The 20,164-nt window shown below is 36.1% G+C and overlaps 1 protein-coding gene across 17 annotated transcripts in view; it reads right to left on the bottom strand.

Moving 5' to 3' along the window:
* The window catches only part of AFDN (afadin, adherens junction formation factor), a 115,653-nt gene that overhangs the window by 17,460 nt on the left and 78,029 nt on the right, over positions 1–20,164 (bottom strand). For 16 of the 17 annotated variants that reach the window (XM_030944706.1, XM_030944709.1, XM_030944708.1 and 13 more), the window contains 6 exons: positions 5,224–5,289; positions 4,991–5,064; positions 4,374–4,492; positions 3,150–3,344; positions 2,790–2,881; positions 2,165–2,353 (listed from right to left, as the gene is read on the bottom strand). In XM_030944706.1, the coding sequence (XP_030800566.1) occupies positions 2,165–2,353; positions 2,790–2,881; positions 3,150–3,344; positions 4,374–4,492; positions 4,991–5,064; positions 5,224–5,289 (735 nt within the window). The remainder of the gene's footprint in view (positions 1–2,164; positions 2,354–2,789; positions 2,882–3,149; positions 3,345–4,373; positions 4,493–4,990; positions 5,065–5,223; positions 5,290–20,164) is intronic. The other variant, XM_030944707.1, reaches the window with a different exon arrangement.

Raw genomic sequence — 20,164 nt, 5'->3', positions numbered from 1 at the left:
AGGCTGCAGACAGAGAGACAGAAGAGTGCCTCTGCCTACCCTCCTCCATTAGCAGGAGAGACGCCCTGCAGGAAGCTCCCATTACTGACACAATTCAGGGTACAGAATCCAGGCAGGCAGTCTAATTCTACCTGCTCCTGGAACATGAGTATAATGGTCTGAGATTTTTGTCACTTTAGTGCAACACCGAGTCTTCTTCTGTAGAAGCTCTGGGTCCCATTGCACTGAACAACCACCTGAAAAGGAACACTGGACCATAAACCAGGATTATTAAATCTGTTAATGATTTTCTTGAAGCAAATATTCATACTTTAAATGTTAGGAACTGCTAAGCACTGAACACATAATGCACCAATTATCAACAATTGAGAGAAGACTAACAAAGCAAACTCCTTTTATCTTCCTCCATCAATGACCGTAACCATGACCTCTAAAGAATGCCTTCTTTGAGAAGAACAAGTGTATTTTGTACGCTCTATTAGTCCAACAGAGCTGAACGCAAGTTATTTGTGGTAGATTTGCTGTAAAGATGCACCTAGCCAGCCAAAGTTTGCTAATGCCTTCAGAATAGAAAACAGGCATTTAGCAGCTTTTTTTACAAGCCCAGTTTTCTCTGCAAAGATTAAAGTGTATTTTTTATTTTTGTAAAAGTTTTTCTTCTGTTTTCTTCTAATTTTCAACTTAAAGGAACTATCGTCTGGCAGGGAAAATCTATTAACACTTTCAGTGCTAGTAAGGAGTTAAACCTTCTATTTTGCTTTAGCAAAATCCTCTTCTGCTCTGCCTTCAGCCTTAAGGCTATAGCTCAAATTCAGTGTCTGTCAACAACTTTAATAGATGGGCTTCATCTTTACCAGTTTTAACCACCTCATCTAAGCTACTCACTTAAGCTTGTTTTAAGCAGGGAAGAGATGCATGTCCAGGCAACAATTATCATAGAATTCAGTTAAGACAAATGGGTAGGAACCATTCTCTGGAGACACCCACCTCCCCTTCTCCCATCACTGACAGAGAGCATGTAGGTGTTAACTAGGTAGCTAAGATTAGGTGAGATGAAATCATGAAATGTGGAAGAGTTAAGCACGGAAATTCAGTAAAATATTTCTGTATCTATTTGCTAAAGTTGTTCAACTTGCAGCATTTCTCTTTCAAAATTACTGCCCTACTTTGAGCAAAACATCTATTTTTTTAACAGCCCAAACAATGAGAATTTAATCTCTATAATACTAAAAAACCACTAAAATAAAAGTGACTTTTTACTGAATACACTTGCCCATGCATGTGTGAGCAACCTATAAAACAATTCTTTCTTCGCTTGCTTAGATAGAATCTTGAGAGCACTTACACAACACTTTTCCAAAAGTAAAAGATAAGCCTTGTGTAAGGATCTTCTTATCATTAATTAAGAAATAGTAAGGGAAAAAAAAAGCTCTCTACATTTCTAAGTCTGGTAGATTAGAGAAAGAAGATGATCCAGTAACTAGATTTAGGAGATCTAGGTTTAATTTCCTGTATGGATTTGAGTGAAGTTCTCACTAACAGGAGAAGAACAGCCCTGTGTTTGAATTTCTAAAAGTACAATGGGTGTAAATTCATTCCATGTCAAGATGCATCTACACTTTGATAATAGATACAATTTGAAATTACATATTCCTTTTTTTAACTACGAGCAGGGAATGTGTTGCAGTGAACGCCTTGGATATGTCTCAAGAACTGTTTTATTTCAATTTTAATACTTTATCACTTAAATAACACACCCTTCAGGCAAACATTTTTCCACATAAACCTTCTTGGAAGAATGGAGATTTAGTTTGCTGTTCAGAAAGCCACAGAACATTTTACATGATGAACCATACTACCACTTACACCCCATTATCTCCAACAGCGGGATTAAAATATCCCAGATAACACGTCTGCAGAACATGGTAACAAATTCTGTGAAAGGAAGGGGGGGGAGGGGAAAGGCAAAATGCGAAGGAAAAAAACCCAAACCATAGGGTTCCTGAACTCAAGCCCATCTTGGCAAAAGTATAGTTGTTCCCATCTTATGGTATAGCTGTAGAGAACTGACTATTCTGAAAAAAGTCTCTAGCAGCCCAGGAATGGAAAGCAAGCAGTTTCCTTCTGATTTGTTTCCTCATACTGAAAAAAAATTACTTCTCACCTGCATGGTAGTATTGATAGAATGATTACTTTCTGCTTGAAGCTGTGGTTTTTCTTCATAACTTGGCCACTGACTCTGAGCTGGACCCATTCGATCCTGCGACTTTGAAGCTGGGAATGTGAAATATTCTCTAGTATAGGTCTGTGTTGGGATGGGATAAGCTTCAGGTCGTGGTGGCAGAATCTGTTCCTGAAAAAGGGAAAAAAATACAAGGTAGGATTCTCTAATCACATAGATCTGTATTGAAGATTGTTCTAAACATGCTTTTCCCAAATATTTTCTTTTGGCTCCTAAGAACATTAATCATCTGGGACAGGAGATGAAGAGGTTGCCTAGTATCAAATATAACTGTGGTTATGACTCATGTTTTTATGGTCTCAAAGTGAGTATGCAACATTGTACAAACCTAAGAAATCACGAGGACAACTTCATGAACAAAATTTAATGAAATCATTGAAAACTTTCCAAACCTTTCATTAGCTGTAATAAGCAAAACCCCACCCAGTCACAAGCAACAGCACTGTGGCCAAATAGTTCAGTAAGACACTGATTTGACTCAAGCCCACTGACACTACTAATACATAAAGAAAGTTTAATAGCCAGCATTTTGCTTGCCATTTCTGACCTCTGTACAAAGATTTCCAGTAGAGACTGAGGTTATTTTGGTGGTAGTTCCAGATGCATAAGCATTCTTTCCCCCAGGGCTTGGAGGCTGATCTGTTGGAAAGTTAAAGGAAGCATTTACATGACTGTTAATAATAATTTACAGGCCTTAATAAAGACTTAATAAAGTAACAGTATTCACAAAATAACTACTATTTTGTCTTTAAGTAGTTCTAGCAAGAAGCTTGCTCCAAATGTTACCACTACACTGGTATTTTAAACTTAATCCATTTTTAAAAACAGTCACCCCGTTTTGAATACAACAGTCTCTAAAACTACTGCAGGAGGAATCTATCCCCAAAAGAAGGATAACTTTTCTTACTTGCTACATTGGGACTGGAACGATGATCCGCCCTGTTCTTCATCAATCTGTCATCCCCTGGCAGCTTCTTTGGCTCACTGTACTCCGTCCAGGGCAGCTGGGGACTCTCAGGTGATCCATTTTGCGTGGAATTGTTATACAGCTCAAAACCTTCACTCTTTGGTCGAGGTTTACCTGAGCCACGGCGGTCAGAAACTGTAACAGTTGGATATGTAGTTTCTCCTTTTCACTTAACTACTGCCTAGTGTATTTTTTTTTTCAAACCAGAGCTACCTTATATTTAAAAATTAAGTTCCCAGTAAAGCAAATGGTAGATTTAAAAATCTTTATTTCTTCAAATATGTAATCCCAATCTTCTATCAAATGTACAGAATTCCCTCCATCTCAATTCCTCAAAAGAACTTCTGACAAGGTACCACAACAATTAGAAAAACTAAATATGTTATACTGAGAGGTCTCTGGATGACTGGGACATATGGCATCTGGGATGGTGGTATCAACTGTGATAATAAGGATTTGTTCTTTTAACCCATTCTTTCCTATACTGGTACTGTATGTAGAAAATGTCTTCATTAACAAAATTATTTTCTTTACAATACTATTTTATATTGGACTTTAAAATGTCTTTTGTTAGGACCCTGAAGTAAGATGATAAAATAAAACATTGGAGAAGCATCCAAAAACTTTATGATCAGACACTGAAACTTAAGAAGATACATTTCAACATTTCTAGTTTAAAAAAAAATTAAAATTCAATGGCAAAATACATTTCAGGGCTTCTGTTTACATTTATTTCTCTCCTACTAGTTACACTACACTCTGTAGTTACAAGGAAGACATATTTTGAAAGTAGAGAAGTTCTATAAAAGGGACAAACAATGCCATTGAGTTTAAGGCCCTTTATATTAATTATATTCCATTTGTTAAAACAAAAATGAATTCAAATCAGAATTGTGTTTAAATGCACAATTAACTTTTGAAAGGTACATGTGCAAAGGATTTATTCATTACTAGATTAGGAAAATTTCAAGCAGTATTTAAAACCAGATGAATTTCTGATAAGAAAGGAAATTTCTTTTTTTCTGTGCAATTACATTTCTTTTCTGATTTAATATTACAGTAATGCTTGGTAAGATACTGTAAATTATTACATTTTCTGCATTCTTATGAATGCAGAAGACAGACTTACAAAGCTGTTATTAACATCAATATTAGTGTCTTTACCTCTTTGCATCATTGGGGATGGCTGATTAAGCAGGGTTGCCAGGCCATGGTAAATTGCTCCTTGTTTTGCTACTTCTAGTGTTACTACAGAACCTGTCCTAGTCATAAGTTCTGCTGCCCTGCAAAAAAAGGCAGAGCAAATAAAATTAAATTAGGCACTGTATTACTTAGTTACCCTTATTATCAGTAATCTGTTGCTTGACAAAGCACTCTTTTTCAGATTAATACTTAAAATCACTTTGAAAAAAATTACAAGACAATAACAAGAAGATAGGCTTATGCACGCAGACAATACCTACTGGCAAGTACTATTTAATCCCAGTTTCTGCTTCAAAGGTCAGAAGCCAAAGTATTTAAAATCAGACCTAAATAAAGATTGTTCAAAACCAAAATCCAAATGTACAATACAATTTCTTCTATATAGATAACCCATACTGTATGAAAAGAAGAGAAAAATAGTACACAAACAGCTGAGTTTGTTGCTAAGGTTACCCACAGGAAGTTATCAAACACCAAGACAAAGCCTAAAGTGTAAAATCATGAGCTTCTGTCCATTCTGGCACATTATTAAGCTAACATTTTTTTGTATTAAAAAAACCAAAGAAAGCATTCCATACCTCTCCTGGGACAGGCCCACCAAACTTCGACCATCCACACTAAGCAACTGATCCCCTGCAGCCAGACGACCATCCTAAATACGCATTCAAGAGAGGAAAATTCATACACCAATGCTAACATGATCGCCACTAAAACAATCAATCATTCACACAAACTAGTAAACAAAGGATTTTCAAGCATTTCTGAAGGCTCTTACTACTTTTGAAATTGATGAATTAAGAATATTACTAACCACATCTGCAGCACCTCCTTTCACAACAGACTTGACATATATTCCAAGTTTGTCTTGACCAGCACCCTACAGAGAAAGAGGCATTAATTTAGTTAATTTATATTTGATCTCTTAAGCACTCCACAAACTTTAGAAAATTTTACAAGGTTAAGTAAACCTCTACTTTCTCATTACTTTTATATATTTTCAAACTGGAGAAAAACCAATTATGCAGAGAAGAGTTACATTCAATTAAGGTCGTGTGAAAAAATTAATAGTAGGCCTATTAAAACTGCAAGCTTTGTTAGAAGCAAAGAATATTTGGTCTTAATGCAAGTTTGAATAAAAAAAATACATTAACTAAAACTTATACTTTAGAAGTTTCTTCTAGTCTCCTTCTAATAAGAAATACTTATTTGCACTTTTACACACACATTAATTATACCTGTTTGTATTATGTTTTTAAAGAGAGCACTGTACCCCAGTGAAACAACGTAAATTGCAGATTACATGAAAAAGGAATAGAAATGTTTTTTCACATTCATTAGGACTGTAAAGGAGCCAGTGTAAAGGAACAGAGAGTGCCTTCAGCTTTACATAAACAAGTAAAGCAGACATAAGTATTTTAGAATTGACAGAGCCAATATTTAAGTCTAGTGCAAAACCATGCAATTTTGTTCATAAAACATCTTTCTCAAAAGTGTTGTGCTACATTTTGAAAGGACTGTTAACAATGAACTTATTGCAAGACAGATACCAAGATACAAGAATGGAAGCATCTATTCAAGCCATGCTGTTGTGTCATCCACATGCTCCAATGTACAAGACACCACACAAATCAGTCCAAATGTTAGTATCACAAACCTTTCCATCGTCTCTTGTAATGTAAGACTATTACTTGTCATTCATCTACTTCAGCAAATAGTGCCACTTTACTCTGCAAGTCACTTAGGAGAGTGCTAAGTACGTTTTCAACAGAGCACAGACTTAACTGTAGCATCATTTTTCTAATATAACCCCCAAGTTGCTTTGATATTGAAAATACAGCTTCCTCCTTTTTTTCCCCTCCTCCTTTTTAACTCTTTTGTTTTGGCAGCAAAAGCATGCATTGCTCCTATTGTTATAATAGAGTAAAATAAGAACAAAGGTGAAGATTATTCCAAAGCTAGTGTTACACAGACAAGGTTTTCTACACAAGTGAAAGACCTATTTTCATTAAGCCTTAGGTTAATCCCAAATGTTTACACAAAAGACGCAGAAAAATATTTCCTTCAAGTCTTATGATTCCAGATTTACATTCTACGTGTCCAAATTTTTCATAATAATTGCTTAAGTCATACTTATGGATAAAAAGGAAAATGCAAAAAATAACTGAAATACAGATACTTTCTTTGTCTAGAAAAAATACAAAGAAATTAAGAGAGTTCAGTTCCTTTTTGGTTTGTTTTATTTTTTTAAAGCTCTAAAGAAACACTGCGGTAACTACGGAATAATTTTAACCTTATACCAGAAAAATTGGCTGAAGTTACGAGAAATGCAAGTCAGAAGACAGCTAGATAAATGTAATGGCAAACGAAACCATGCTTCACAAATCTCTGTTTTTCCCCCAAGGAACCAAGATGTATATGAGGAAGGATGATCTAGCTGAACACCTAGACTTCCAAGATGGACATCACAAGATCTTTTAGCAGGAGTTTTTCAAGACTTCAAGGTGACACACAATAAGAAAGAAATTGTCCTTGTGTATCAATAACAGGTTCAATAATGGATCAAAAGTTGTTAACTTTCACAAGGAACAGAAATTTGCAGAGGAGCCCTAAATGTATGTGCAGTTTACCATGCTCCTATGTGTTTCAAAAAAAGGGCAAATAATAATAATTAAATGACAGTGTTTGTATGTCCCTTCCTCCAGCCACTAAGCATACCTGAAGGCAAGAACCTTGAATTCCAAAGGGCAAAATAAACAACAGCAACTCACCCACCCACCCCTGAGTTGTAACCTTGTGCATCATATCTGTCATTGCAGGAACCAAACACCAGCTTTTCTTGGTAGCCATACTGACTAAGGATAATCAGATTCCTCTGAAGCCACCTGGAATTGGTAGCGTTTTTATTCAGACCTAACTTCAAAGGATGCTAGCAGGAATCTCTTCCCTGAGGTCCAGAAATTCAGACAAAGATCTGTCTCATACCTTGATTAGGTAAAAACAAGCAAACCTTTGGAAGAGCACTGCCACTTAAACACATTAATCACACAACTTTGGTACTCATTTATTGCATCAGACACTACATTCATCCATATACATCACCTTTCTCATGCTCCATTATGACTCTTAGGCACATTAAACAGAGTTGAAACCTTCTGTATAAGCCCATGATACGTGGCTTATATTGGTTTGATAATGATGAAATAAACATTTTCAATTGCACAAATACTCATAAGAATGGTTTGTAAACTGACTTTAACTTCTAAAGTTTAGTCACTGTTTTCAGAGCCATCTCATATCAGCTCAGAAATCCGGAAGCCAGCAGAATAGAAAAGAACAAAGCAAAAACCATCATGGTCACAAAAAATCTAAAAGGGTCACATTTAGAAAACTGCTTATAATTCTGATTATTCCCTTACAAAATGACACTAACAGAATCATCAGAAATATGGAATACCTTTCTTGAGAGAACCAACTAAGCAGACACATTGGCTCTGCAGCTCAGCAACAATCAAGGAACGGAAGGCCAATGGGATTATGAGTTGCACTGACAGAATTATTTATCATCTCTCTGATCAGCCAGTAGAAAACACTTTCTTACTTCTCCTATCACATCTACCATGCTTTAAATACTAAAACACAAACAAAATGCAACCACCCTCCACCCTGCAAAACCTTTTACGTAAGATTTCATAATTAAATTGGGAAACAGCCAGGAACAAGACTGCTGAAAGATGCCAAAGTGTAAACAGAAGCCAAGATTCTCGGTAGAGCTCTTCGAGGCTTTAGGGAAAAAAACAACCAAATAAACAACATAACCCCCTCCCCCAAAGAGATACAAGGCACTCTGAAATTACAGAAAGCTAGAAACCAGGATGAATAGAATAGTTCGGGTTGAAAAGAACCTTAAAGACCATCTAGCTCCAACCCCCTTTGCACAGACAGGGACACCTTCCACTACAGCGGTTTGCTCCGAGCGTCATTCAGCATGGCCTTGAACACTTCCAGGGATGGGGCATCCACCACTTAGCTGAGTAACCAGTTCCAATCCACCACCACTCTCACAGTAAAGAACTTCTTGTCACCATCTAATCTAAACTTACTCTTATTCAGTTTAAAGCCATCCCCCCCTTGTCCTGCCCTTCTAACAAGTCCCTCTGCAGCTGGCTGGCTGGCACCCTTTAGGTATTGGAAAGTCACAATTGGGCTACTCAGGGGTTTTTACTTCTGGCTGAAGAATCCCAGTTCTCCCACCCTTTCCTCATAGGAGAGAAAGATCTTACACTTTTGTTAGGTTCTTTGGCTAAAGGCACCACAGCTGGAAGATACCGTATCAGTTGGATTTTTGCTCTAACTGTGCCTATACTCTAACCCTGACAGTAATTCTTCATTATGATTCAAAGGAGCTGGCATTTTACTCCTCACTGCTTCTTTTCTGATGTTTTTATGATATCTATACAGTTTGTCAATCTCTTTCCTGTTCTGTTAAAGAAAGTTACGAGCAGATGCATTAGTTCCAAGTCATCTCACTTAAATACAAAAATAATGCATTTTGAAAGTATAAAAATTACTTTAAAATAAATCTCTGTTCAGATTACATTACAAGAAAATCTTCATCAGTTACCACATCTACTCATGTCTTATTAGGACCAGTGACCTTCTCTCTAATTCACATGTCATTTAACCTGTTTCTAATGATAGGCATGTACAAGTTTGGGAAAGACTTCTCACTAAATACCTTAAAATCAACTCATCACCTTCCCTTCAACTTTCACCCTAAGCTTTATGGCAACTTGAATCCAAATTCCTAATTTCTATTGAAATAGACTTGATTTTGCTTTGTTTCTACCTTCCAGAAGGCTGCATTAGAAGGAAATATACAACTTTTAGAAACACAAAAAGGTTCTTAATATGTAGTCAGCCATACTACACTCCAAAGTCAATAAAATTCTCATACAGTCCACGTGGGTTTTCCTGTTTTCATTTAATGGGTTTACGATTAAACAGATTTCTTTGTGAACTACTTATCAAACTCCTTTTCTTTCAAAGGAATGTGAAAGTCAACATAATTAAAACTATTCCCCCACAAATAGAGCAATAACATGTATGTATCAGTAACAAAAGTATGATAAACCTTCTTTTCACTTATTTTCTCCAATCTTTGATACCAGAAGCATGTGTATCCATATGGATTTTAGTCCAAACAGAAGAACACAACTGTAAAGGAGTCAGATGACTGTGGAAAGCAAGAATGCAGTAAGCATAAAGAGATGGCTTATTCCCTTTTCTCAAGATTAACATGCTGAAACCTACAGCATATTTTCTCAAATATACATAACCAAACACGAAATCATGAAAACATTTTTAAGGATTTTTCAGAAAATAATATAAGATATTCTGTATTTTAAAAAGCCTCATCCGCTGTACCACACTTTCCAGTGCTACCAATATACCCATTTTCTTTCACATTTGATGCAACTTTTTCCCGCAATCCTTGCAGAAAGTAAAAGATACCCTTTGAAGCAAAAATTTGGGAAATCCTCCCCTTCAAGTAATCATTTAAGGAAAAAAACCACTAAACTGCTACTGCTGCTTCAGTTCAGCTGGGTGACAACATTCTTGAACTGAACTGACAACTCTGAAGACTTCTAAATGATATCTGCTTTTACCATGCATAGCCATGGGGAAAAGAAGTTCTACAAGGAAGGTATTAGTTGAACAGAATTCAACAAATAGTGAACTGGGGACTGAAGAAGGGAATATGATATTTAAAAATGCTCATACCTGATGTACACCAGACCTAAGCCTCGATATGAGAAACACCTCCATTCTGTGCTTTTACAATCCAGTTAAATAATCAATATACAAAAACCATTATACACAAATAAAGTGCATAAAGCCGAGAGAACTAGTCTGGAGGCCAGCAATGAAGCACTATCCACACATTTCAGGATTTTAAAAATCCTATAATAATAAATTAATTACAGCAACAGTGGTACTGTACCTATACGGAGTGTCAGGAAGAAACCCACCTGTCTGCTCCCACGCTGTCTCACACTTGGAGCTCTGCAGGCACTACTGTGCTGTGGCAGGTCCCATGACAGACCTGACTGGAGACTCAGCTGATCCCTGTCTCCAGCTCCCCTCCTCCCAAATACAAGCTTTGTTTTCAACTTAATCAGCTTCCCTAAATTGTTTACAGCACAGTATGACTTGTTCATAACAGTGCAGGAAAGGAGGTTGCTAGGAGGGGCCTGAATCGTTAAGGGAGGTTAATTCCTTTATTTGGTGAATAACGTTATTTTCAACCCAACAACTTCAACCATTTGAAATTCCTAAATCCTACTATAGCTCACCTATTGACTTTTCAAGCAGCTCTGTGTAGTGCCTGCAAAACAACTGTATTCAAGTGGGAGCTGAGCCCCAAAACAATTGCAAAACAAACATCCACATACATGCAGGTTCCCACACAGAGAAGTAAATGACACAGTGGAAAATGTCTTCATTTTTAAGCTTTTGAATGCCTGCATGGCAAACGCACTGAAAACACACTTCCCAATTTTGCCAAGTCCCATCCATTCCCCTTCTAAATGTAAAAAAATTCCTAACTTTAGCAAGGCATGGAGATGAACTGACGAAAATGCATCTGGCTAAAAAGCACAGTGCGCTTTTAACTCATGTAATTGCACAATGGGATAAAAATGTTATGTTCCTGCCCTCCTCTTTTTCCAGAGAGCTTTATTAGATCTCTGAGGCCAAGCATGAAAAGATTCTTGAAAATCATCTTCTCCATGCTTGGGCTTATTCATCTTTAAGATGCATAAAGTCAACACATGGGGGAAACTGAGGCAAGCTATTAAATCCAGTATCCAAGTAGCCACACATTTGCATGAAATGCAGCAACTGTATGAAGATTTTCTAATCATCTCACACTTATCTTAAGAAGTAATTAAACGTTTTAGAAGAGCACAATTCGAAAGATGTTAACACATTGCACTTGGAGTTTAGTCAGAGTATGAGAATAATTAATCCTAAATTTGCTGTGGTTTACAGGATGGAATTCCATGACAAAGGACAACTTTTCCATTTAACTGGAATTTTAATAACTGGAACTCTAAATGATTTTCTAACCCTACTTGGGAGGTAAAAATAAAGACAGGGCACTTCTGCATACAGATGTCTGCTAGAATAGTAACTTGGGTCATTATTCTAAACCTAAATGAAGAAAATCTACGGGAAAATGTTTAAGTGACCAAACTACCATGTAAACCATGTAAAAACAAAATAAACAAGGAGTCCTCCCTTACTGGTAGACTAAATGGAGCTACAAGTCAAGAGGATAAATGAAAAACTGAGGTAAGAAACACTATCAATAAATCCTGAGATTAAAATTCAGCAGGGAGTTCTACTTTCCTTAGACCTACCTTTATCTCATCTGTGTGGCCCTGTACAGGGTGTGGCAATATTTAAAGCTGGACTGAAGGAAGATGGGGAAGCTTTTAGAAAAGAGGAGTAGCTCTATTTTTTACAAGGCAGGCTAGTTTGAAATAGTTCTTACCACAGAACAAAAACATGTTTAGAAAAATCTTACAAGATGGAGTCTGAAGTTACAACCAAAGGCTACCAATTAAAACCAAAGGAAAATAAAAAGCAAGGAAATAAAACACAGAGAGGGTTTAGGCATCTGGCTGATGATGACTGTTGAGTTTTCTATCAGTACTGGTCACAGGCCATGAGTTGCAGAGTCCATGCAAATCTAACTTCACTTGAATATATGACCAAAGACTGGAGCAGAGAACAGCTAACCAGCTGGAACTGCAGCAAGAGCTTCCAGTTCTTTTTAAAAAAACACTACTATTTATCTTGGAGATGAATGAATTCAGACAGACTGGAGCCAACAAAAAACCCATTAAAATCCAACAATTAAAGTCGACATTAAAATCTCACCTAAGAGAGAACTTTTTTTTAACATACATAAATAACATTGGTATATTCTGCCAAATGTGTTCTTATACATGGACACATATATATTCTTCTCAACTAATGCAGGAAAAGTGCTTGCTAAGTACTCATATTTGGAAAATTAAGACATAATGAAGACTCTGTAAACTTTCACTTAAAATTGTCTTCTAAATAGCAGTAGGATAGCTGGAAAACCTGAGCTAGATCTCAGGACATATCACCTTTCATAAAGGAATTCAGTAAAGAATTTACTGAACAAACAAACAAATAAATTAACTGAATTGCTTTCCTGTAGGGCCTGAAAGACTGGAAGAGTTGCGAGAACTCATGTACCTATAGCAATCCATAGCAGCTAAAGAGCCAATTTTGGCACCTCTGGTCAGTACAACTTCAGTCTCTATAATGCTGATCTATTATATTTAAGATGGCACTGACACAGGGCAGGGGAACAAACAACTAACCACTACAGTACCTCACTAAAACAGAACCTGAAAGGTGAAGAAAATAAAAACCTCCCCCCAGTTTATAAGATTTTCATTCTTCAAGTCACAAAGACTTCAATCTCAAAAAAAACCCCAAAAACTACAAATTCACAGAGAGCAGGAGGATGGAAGAAAAACTAACTTGATACAGCAGAGACAAGTCAATTTAATGCATTAAAAAAAAAAAAAGCTCAGCTGAGACAATGCTATACAAAGATTTAATACTTGTTGTCCAAAAGGGTATTTGCCTCTTTTAAGTCTGGTACTATTTTCTCCTTAATTACAAAAATTCAGTCATGTTAAAGAAGCCAAAGGACCAAGCTGGATAATGTAATCTAACTTAAGTTTTTGAGATAGCCTAACAAGAAATAAGTCCTCTTCCATCACATCTATTTTTAATATATTAGTACACAGTAGCCTACAATTGTTTGCACAATTAGGATTACTTTGCAAGCCCCTCTTTGCTCTGAAACGATTGTGCCCAAAATACTGCATTTGCTTAAAAGTATCACTATGAAAACTGTAGAAATAAAAGAGGCAGCTTTAAAGAATACCCGACCGAAACAAACCATTACAGCTACTTCTATAGAATATTCAGACTAATGAAGACAAGAACAAGATAAACTACAGTGATCTAAAAAAAGAAATTGTTACTCCTACATCAGGAGGATGTAAAATTGAGGATGTACAAAAGTACCACAGTAACAAATTAATAAACATGACAGATTTAATCAGAAAAGTTAAGGAGAACAGATTTTATTGCTAGTCACAAGATGAGTTTTATAAGACTTCATTGTCAGTAACGGACACAGGGAACTTTGTCTGACATACATTCTATTTGCCATAAAACTAGAAAACACCATACAGTGCAACTGTATAGAAAAGTCACACTTTGAGTAACAGGAATATCTGACAGACTTCCTAATGGCAGCAGCACAGCTATCCATGAGCTGGTGAGTAACCACAGAAGCATTAAAAGCAAGTAGAAGAAATTCTGCTTGCTCCTCCTTCCCATTTGGTATTTGCCAGGACAAGCAGCCATAAAGGCATGGTGAAAACAACAGCCAGCTCCTCTAGTGAGAATCAGCATGCAGCTTCATTCCCAGGTGAGCCACCCATGCTGTGACACGCTCATGAGGACCTGCCACCTGCAGAATGATGGCCTGGAGGTGCTGAGACACCACACAGCCCCACCAGCATCCCAGTGTAAAGAATGAGAGGGAGTGAAGGTCCATCTGTTGACCAGGTGCTAACCTCTTAACAGTTGAACTACTCCCATGCCCACACATCCCCACCCAACACAGGTGGATCACAAACCAGCTGTACTTTCTGTGAGGTTAGCAATATTCCTGCAGTTTTAGGAGACCTGTAAAATGACCTGGTTATTTCAATACCTATAATGACAACTAGAACTACAAAAACTACTATAAAAACAGTTTTACAGTTGTTAAAAGTAACAGAAGACTTGTATTAAGTAACTAAGGAAAAACTATGCATCTGCAGAGCAGATCTGCAGTACAGCGCCTAACCAAACCGGTGCTGCTCCAGATAATTAACAGGAAGGTCTTGTCATTACTTGTTCTGAAGCCTCTTTTGCCCACACCCGTTGAGCTTCATATACTTTGTTTATTGCTCTGATAAAACTAAAGCAATGAACAGCTTCCAATGAAATCTGGCAAAATCATACCTCATTAAAAACATACCCTTCAATAACAAATTTTTTTTAAATGTTAGATGTTTTAATATAAAAAAAGTTTCAATATAAAAGCTGACTTTAATTTCCATAAAATGTCAGAATGTCTTTCTAATGATCTTTCAATATAGAAATGTACATTTCTGTCTTAAGTACATATACATGTAAATGATTTCACATAAATAGTAAAATGAAAAAGTAGTACTTGACTGAAAGTATCTTCCCTCTCCAACTATACTTTGAATCCACAAAAGTGTCAAACAGTCATCAACCTTTTAAGTAATACTCCAATTTAAGTAGCTTCAGATACCAAGACTATATGTCAAAACATTCCAGTAGTTCACATAACCATACATCTTTTAAAGTAAGATAAGTAATTTTCAAGATTTTCTTAAATTTTTCATATTTATGCAAACATGACATCAGATTTTATTTTAATAATGTAGGCATCATATATATGTGTGCACACATCTTACACATATGTATGTGTACAAATACATCTTACTAAAGGTATCTGGGATGTCTCATAATGCTTTACAGCTGACAGTTCTTCCAAGTCACTTAAACTTCTGTGGTATTTTATAAAAATTAAACAGTTTAATACGCAACGAATCAACTGCAAATAAAATGTGTTTAAAGAAACTAGCACAGAAATGTAGCTTATAAGGCCTGATACCAGCCACCAGGCCTTTTATCTGCCTACACCCAGAGTAGATTTCACTGATTTTTATCAAGGCTAATTCCTGATTCCAGATTCTTAAGCTTCCACAGAAGCTGTCTGCAAGTTGTAATAAACATCCTTAAAAGCAAGTCTATGGAACAGAATCAAGTCTCATTCTGACTGCCCTGGAAAGTAATTCATCTAGAAGCAATTAAATAACCCAAGCTTGTAAGCATTTTAAAAAATAACAGTTTACTAAACTATGCAGCACATTTACAAATTCACTCTCTAGGAAGCAAAAGCAAAGGTTTTTGACCACCCACACACTCACATTCCATAAAGTTGCATGTGTTCTTTAGGTTGTATCTGGATGAGTATAAATTTTATCTTTTTTAGGTACTAAATATACTAAGTCTAAGACTCGCTGAACTACTTGCTGCAGGCCCAGAGACAGAGAAAGGCCAACTTTGTAGCTACTGGTCCCACCTCTAGCAAGTGCAAACTTTTCTGGACTTGAAAATCAGAAAAAGCCCACTTTGTCAGAGAAAGCTAAGGTCTGTGTTGTCTCAACACCAATGCAGACACTTCAGAAATCTGTCATCATTAGAGAAAATACTTTTCAAATATTAATGAGGTGAACCAGCCTACTGTATCTAAAACTGATCTGTTAGCTGTGGTTAGTTATAGCTGCACTGAGTCACGTTGTACCCTGACTCAAAGAGAATTTTAAAACTGACCCATGCTCTACATACAACATACTTCTGCTTTCCCCTCTCACATACTCCTCCATGTTGGGGGCCAAAACCCAAACATTTCTGGAGCAAGAAAAAGTACAGTTAGTGGGCAAAATATTTCCAATTAAACAAACCAAAATATTTCCAATCAAACAAACCAAACAAAATATTTCCAATTAAACAAAACAAGCACAAGGTCATCACCAAAACTTTGGTGATAATCAATATTATTCAACAGGTAAAGATACTAAGCATTTAACTGCTATGACCAATTCCACAGCAGCTTTAAATTGCACTGAGTGGGAAAAACAGATGAGAAATGCCTTAATACAGAAAGGAAAAAAAAGGCAGATTGGCAGCAGTACATCCAACATCTGACACATCCAATAACCTAGAAACTTTATGTCTGGTGTATCCAGATGCTCTCTACTTATAAGAAATCTCTAAGGGAGTAAAGAGAAAAGACTGAAGAGTTTTGTTGTTATTTTTAATGGAATAAGGGTTACATGTTACTTTTTAATAAAAGAATGTTTGCAATCAAGACTGACTTGCACACAAAGCAAGCAAGTGAATATACTCTTGTCTTCGAAATGTGCTTCTCACAGGACAACCCAGGATGTTCTGAAGTGGATGTCCTGAAATGGTATTAATAAATTATCCAGTGCTGTACTCTTGTGCATATGTGGTTGTATGGGGATTTTAACCGTGTTCAGCCAGCATGGAAAGCAGGTACACTGACACAAAGAGCTCTAGCATCTTCTGTGCTAAACAGAAATACATAAATTTACAACTGCATAATTCCTCTCACACTCCAGGAATGCAACTGATCAAACATTTAATCCTAAAACTGGAATCAAGTATGCAACAGTTCCAAACTTACTTTACTTTACTCTTACTCTCAAGAAATGGGAAAAGTGGTAAGTAAATGCAAAAGGTTTCACATACAACATTTGTAAAAAACTAAGCAAATTTTGTTTATTAGTCTGTCTTAACCTTTCTGGAAAAAGTAATCTTCTGTATTATTATAAATGCTGTAACTTAATGTAACATACTAAAAATGCATTAAAGGCACTCTTAATTAAAAAAAAAATTAAATACATGAGCCTGTTTGATTCCACTTCTCTTTTGTTTCAAAGGAAAAACTTTTCACTGAGCTCAAGGAAAATATATTGCTTGAGCTCTATTTCACCAGACAAGGGTTAACTTTTTCATGTACATTTGCTATAAATACTCCATGAGCACTGACACACTAATAATACTCAGAGTTATGTACAAATCTACAAGTTGTGCTGCAGGTTCTGTGATTCTCTTCCTCGGTAAGTCAATTCTGATCCTATGGTTCAGCTTAATTACGTCTGCATTACGCTTCACAGGCAAGACATACTGGGCAATTTATTTTGGAAAAAAAAACACCTTGTATCTCTGCACCTTTTCAAAGAAATGGCACTTGCCTTTATAGCTAAGGATAAATTACAACTCAAAAAACCCAGAGCATTAACTTCCACATAATGCAGGCTCTGCAGTTTCAGATGGATACAAAGTAATCCTGGATCAGTGTGTACACTAACACATACTATTAAGCATCTAAATTCCTACTCCAACTGAGAGTATTACTCATACAGCAAAAAGTCAACACAGAACTTACTAAGTTCCAAAAGTTTTTTCCATTAATAGGAAAAAAAAAAAAAAGCTGTATTAACATGTATCTAAACAGAATTTTCAAAGTTATTAGAATGTCAGAATTTAAAGAAGCCTGGTACAGGAATTCTAGCTACAGTGTACGCGCACTACAATTTTAGCAGGCATGCTAAGAAGTGCCTGCATACACAGGGTATTAGTGCAAGGAGGAAATGGCACGTGAATTTTAAAACTCTCTTTCAGAAGGCCTATAACACGTCTGGGTCACCTATTTGCAGTATCAATCTAAATACGAGTGAATAAATAAGACAAAACCCACTCCACTTGAGCAGAGCTGAGGTCTCACAGCTACTGAGAGGAACATCACACTGCGACAGTGTAACTTTCAGATTTTACACAGCACATAAAAGCATTAAAAAAATTTTGTACAACATCTACAGGGCACCAAAATTTAAGCAAAAACTCTGCTGGAAGCTAGGAATCAACAAAAACCAAGCAAATTGCTAACACACACCTACTTATTTGTTCATTATGAAAACTAAACTGGCAACCTACATACTATTTTATTTCTGTGAGACTGAGAAATCTATTCTGAAAATGAGAATTATACACTGTATTTTCCCTAAAGTCCTCCTAAGAGGCCTGTTAAGGCAACACCAGTAGTTTAGTTTAGCAGTTTAGTACTGAACACTAAAAAACAAACCAATAAAAAAGCACCTCCACAAAATTTTAAATCTTATTACTGAAACATTTCAATTAATTCATGCTAGGAGGAAAGGCCAGAAAATTTCCTTAAATGCTTAGAAAACACAGTCACAGGAAGGCTTTAAATGCTGAGGTATTTGAAATCTTAAGACCTAGAACCTGTAAAAAGCTGAGAAAGTAAAAAACCAATCCTATCAACTATCTATATTTGCAAAGACAAGTTAGATCCACATTTGTATCTTGTTACCAGTATAATTAAATATAAGCATAATTTTCAATTTTGGGAAAAAATAATTAAAATCATGTTTAAACCTGTTCCTTCTACATGGATCTCCTACAAGGTATTTGTTGGAAAAACCTTCATAAAAATTTTATTTTAAAATTTATATTCCTGTAGACTCAAACCCTCCTTAAATTTAACACCTTGAACTGACTGCTAAATATAAAATGACAAACAGTGGTTTAGAAATTAAAGCAACTTAGAATCATTTAACTTATCCTTAAGAACAAACAAGGTTGCCAAATAATGCAAATTATTTCTGGGTAAGATGTTACAAATTCGTTTTTAGAACAGTAAGTCCGTTCCCTGGAGTATTTACTGCTGAACTGTCATACTCATGTTTAAAATGCTTCTATCAAAAAAGAAACACCTTATCACCTCTCATACTATTTCAGTAAGCACTACTTAGTCTGACTACCTGCTAAAAAATCCTAGAAAATACACTCTGATTTATGTGCCAGTGGGGCCACATACATATGCATTTTAAGGTCCTTGTATACATCTTAAGGTAACTTTTTCTGTTGATACTACTAAAAGATGACTGGACAAGAAGTAGAAGTGTGCCATACTTTAAAGAACTAAATCACAATATACTAATGAGTATAACCAGCATGCAAAGATTAATCAACAAAACTTCCTGCAGGACATGGGAATCCTTTCTTTCGTGCAGTAGGAATCTAAACAGAATTTAAATGCCTCTCCTCTGCGAATGTGTTCAATAAGACACGCTAACTGCAACAAGTTTGCATGTTCTGATCTTTTCAGAAGGGTCTAGAGAGTATTAAAAATCTTACACTGCTTGGGACATTGATTTTAATTATTCCACTAAGATTTTTTAAGAGGAAAACAGACTCTTAGAGGAACCTGGATTAAAGCCAACTAATATGACAAGTAAACAGATCACAGGTCATGCTATTCATGCTCTGGCACAGTAAAACAGTAGTTATCACACCTGAAACTTTAAATATTAATAGTCACTTCCACAAATTTCAGAAGTACATATGAAGAAGAAGCTAAAAAATTAGTTTTTTCTTTCTAGATTTTAGAAAGTTAGCTACTAACATCTGACTATATTTAACTGCATGCTGTATTACATAGTTGCTACATGAACAAATAACTACTGGCAGGTTTAAACAGGCAAGAGAGCAGGAAAAAGTACAGGGATAGTAAAACTTCAGAGAAAAACAGTCCCAACAGAAACCTGAACGGACTTACCATGGATTCTGTTCTTCCAACAACAGAAAACCACATTTTGATCTCCGGGACTACAGATCCTTGAAAGAAAAAAAACAATTCTCCACTTCTCTTCCAGCCCTCAACAGCAACCACCAGCTCTAGTCTGCTGGATTTTCCAAGATACCCATCAAGATAACTCGGAGCTCGATGCTATGACACAGTGTAGCATTTATCAACACCAGCTATAACCAATACAATATTCAGACTCTTACGTAATCAGTTATGCTGTTCTGACTCCCATTTACTTTAGAGGCTTTATTAAACTCTGAAAACTGCTAGAAAAAACAAAAAGGGAGCCCTTTTGTACTAAAGACAAAAAACCTCCAAATTAAACAGGAAGTAATGTGCTGGCCCACAGATGGCT

Source organism: Camarhynchus parvulus, chromosome 3 (assembly GCF_901933205.1).
Source record: "Camarhynchus parvulus chromosome 3, STF_HiC, whole genome shotgun sequence".
NCBI lineage: Eukaryota > Metazoa > Chordata > Aves > Passeriformes > Thraupidae > Camarhynchus > Camarhynchus parvulus.
This window is presented reverse-complemented; position numbering and strand designations above follow the sequence as displayed.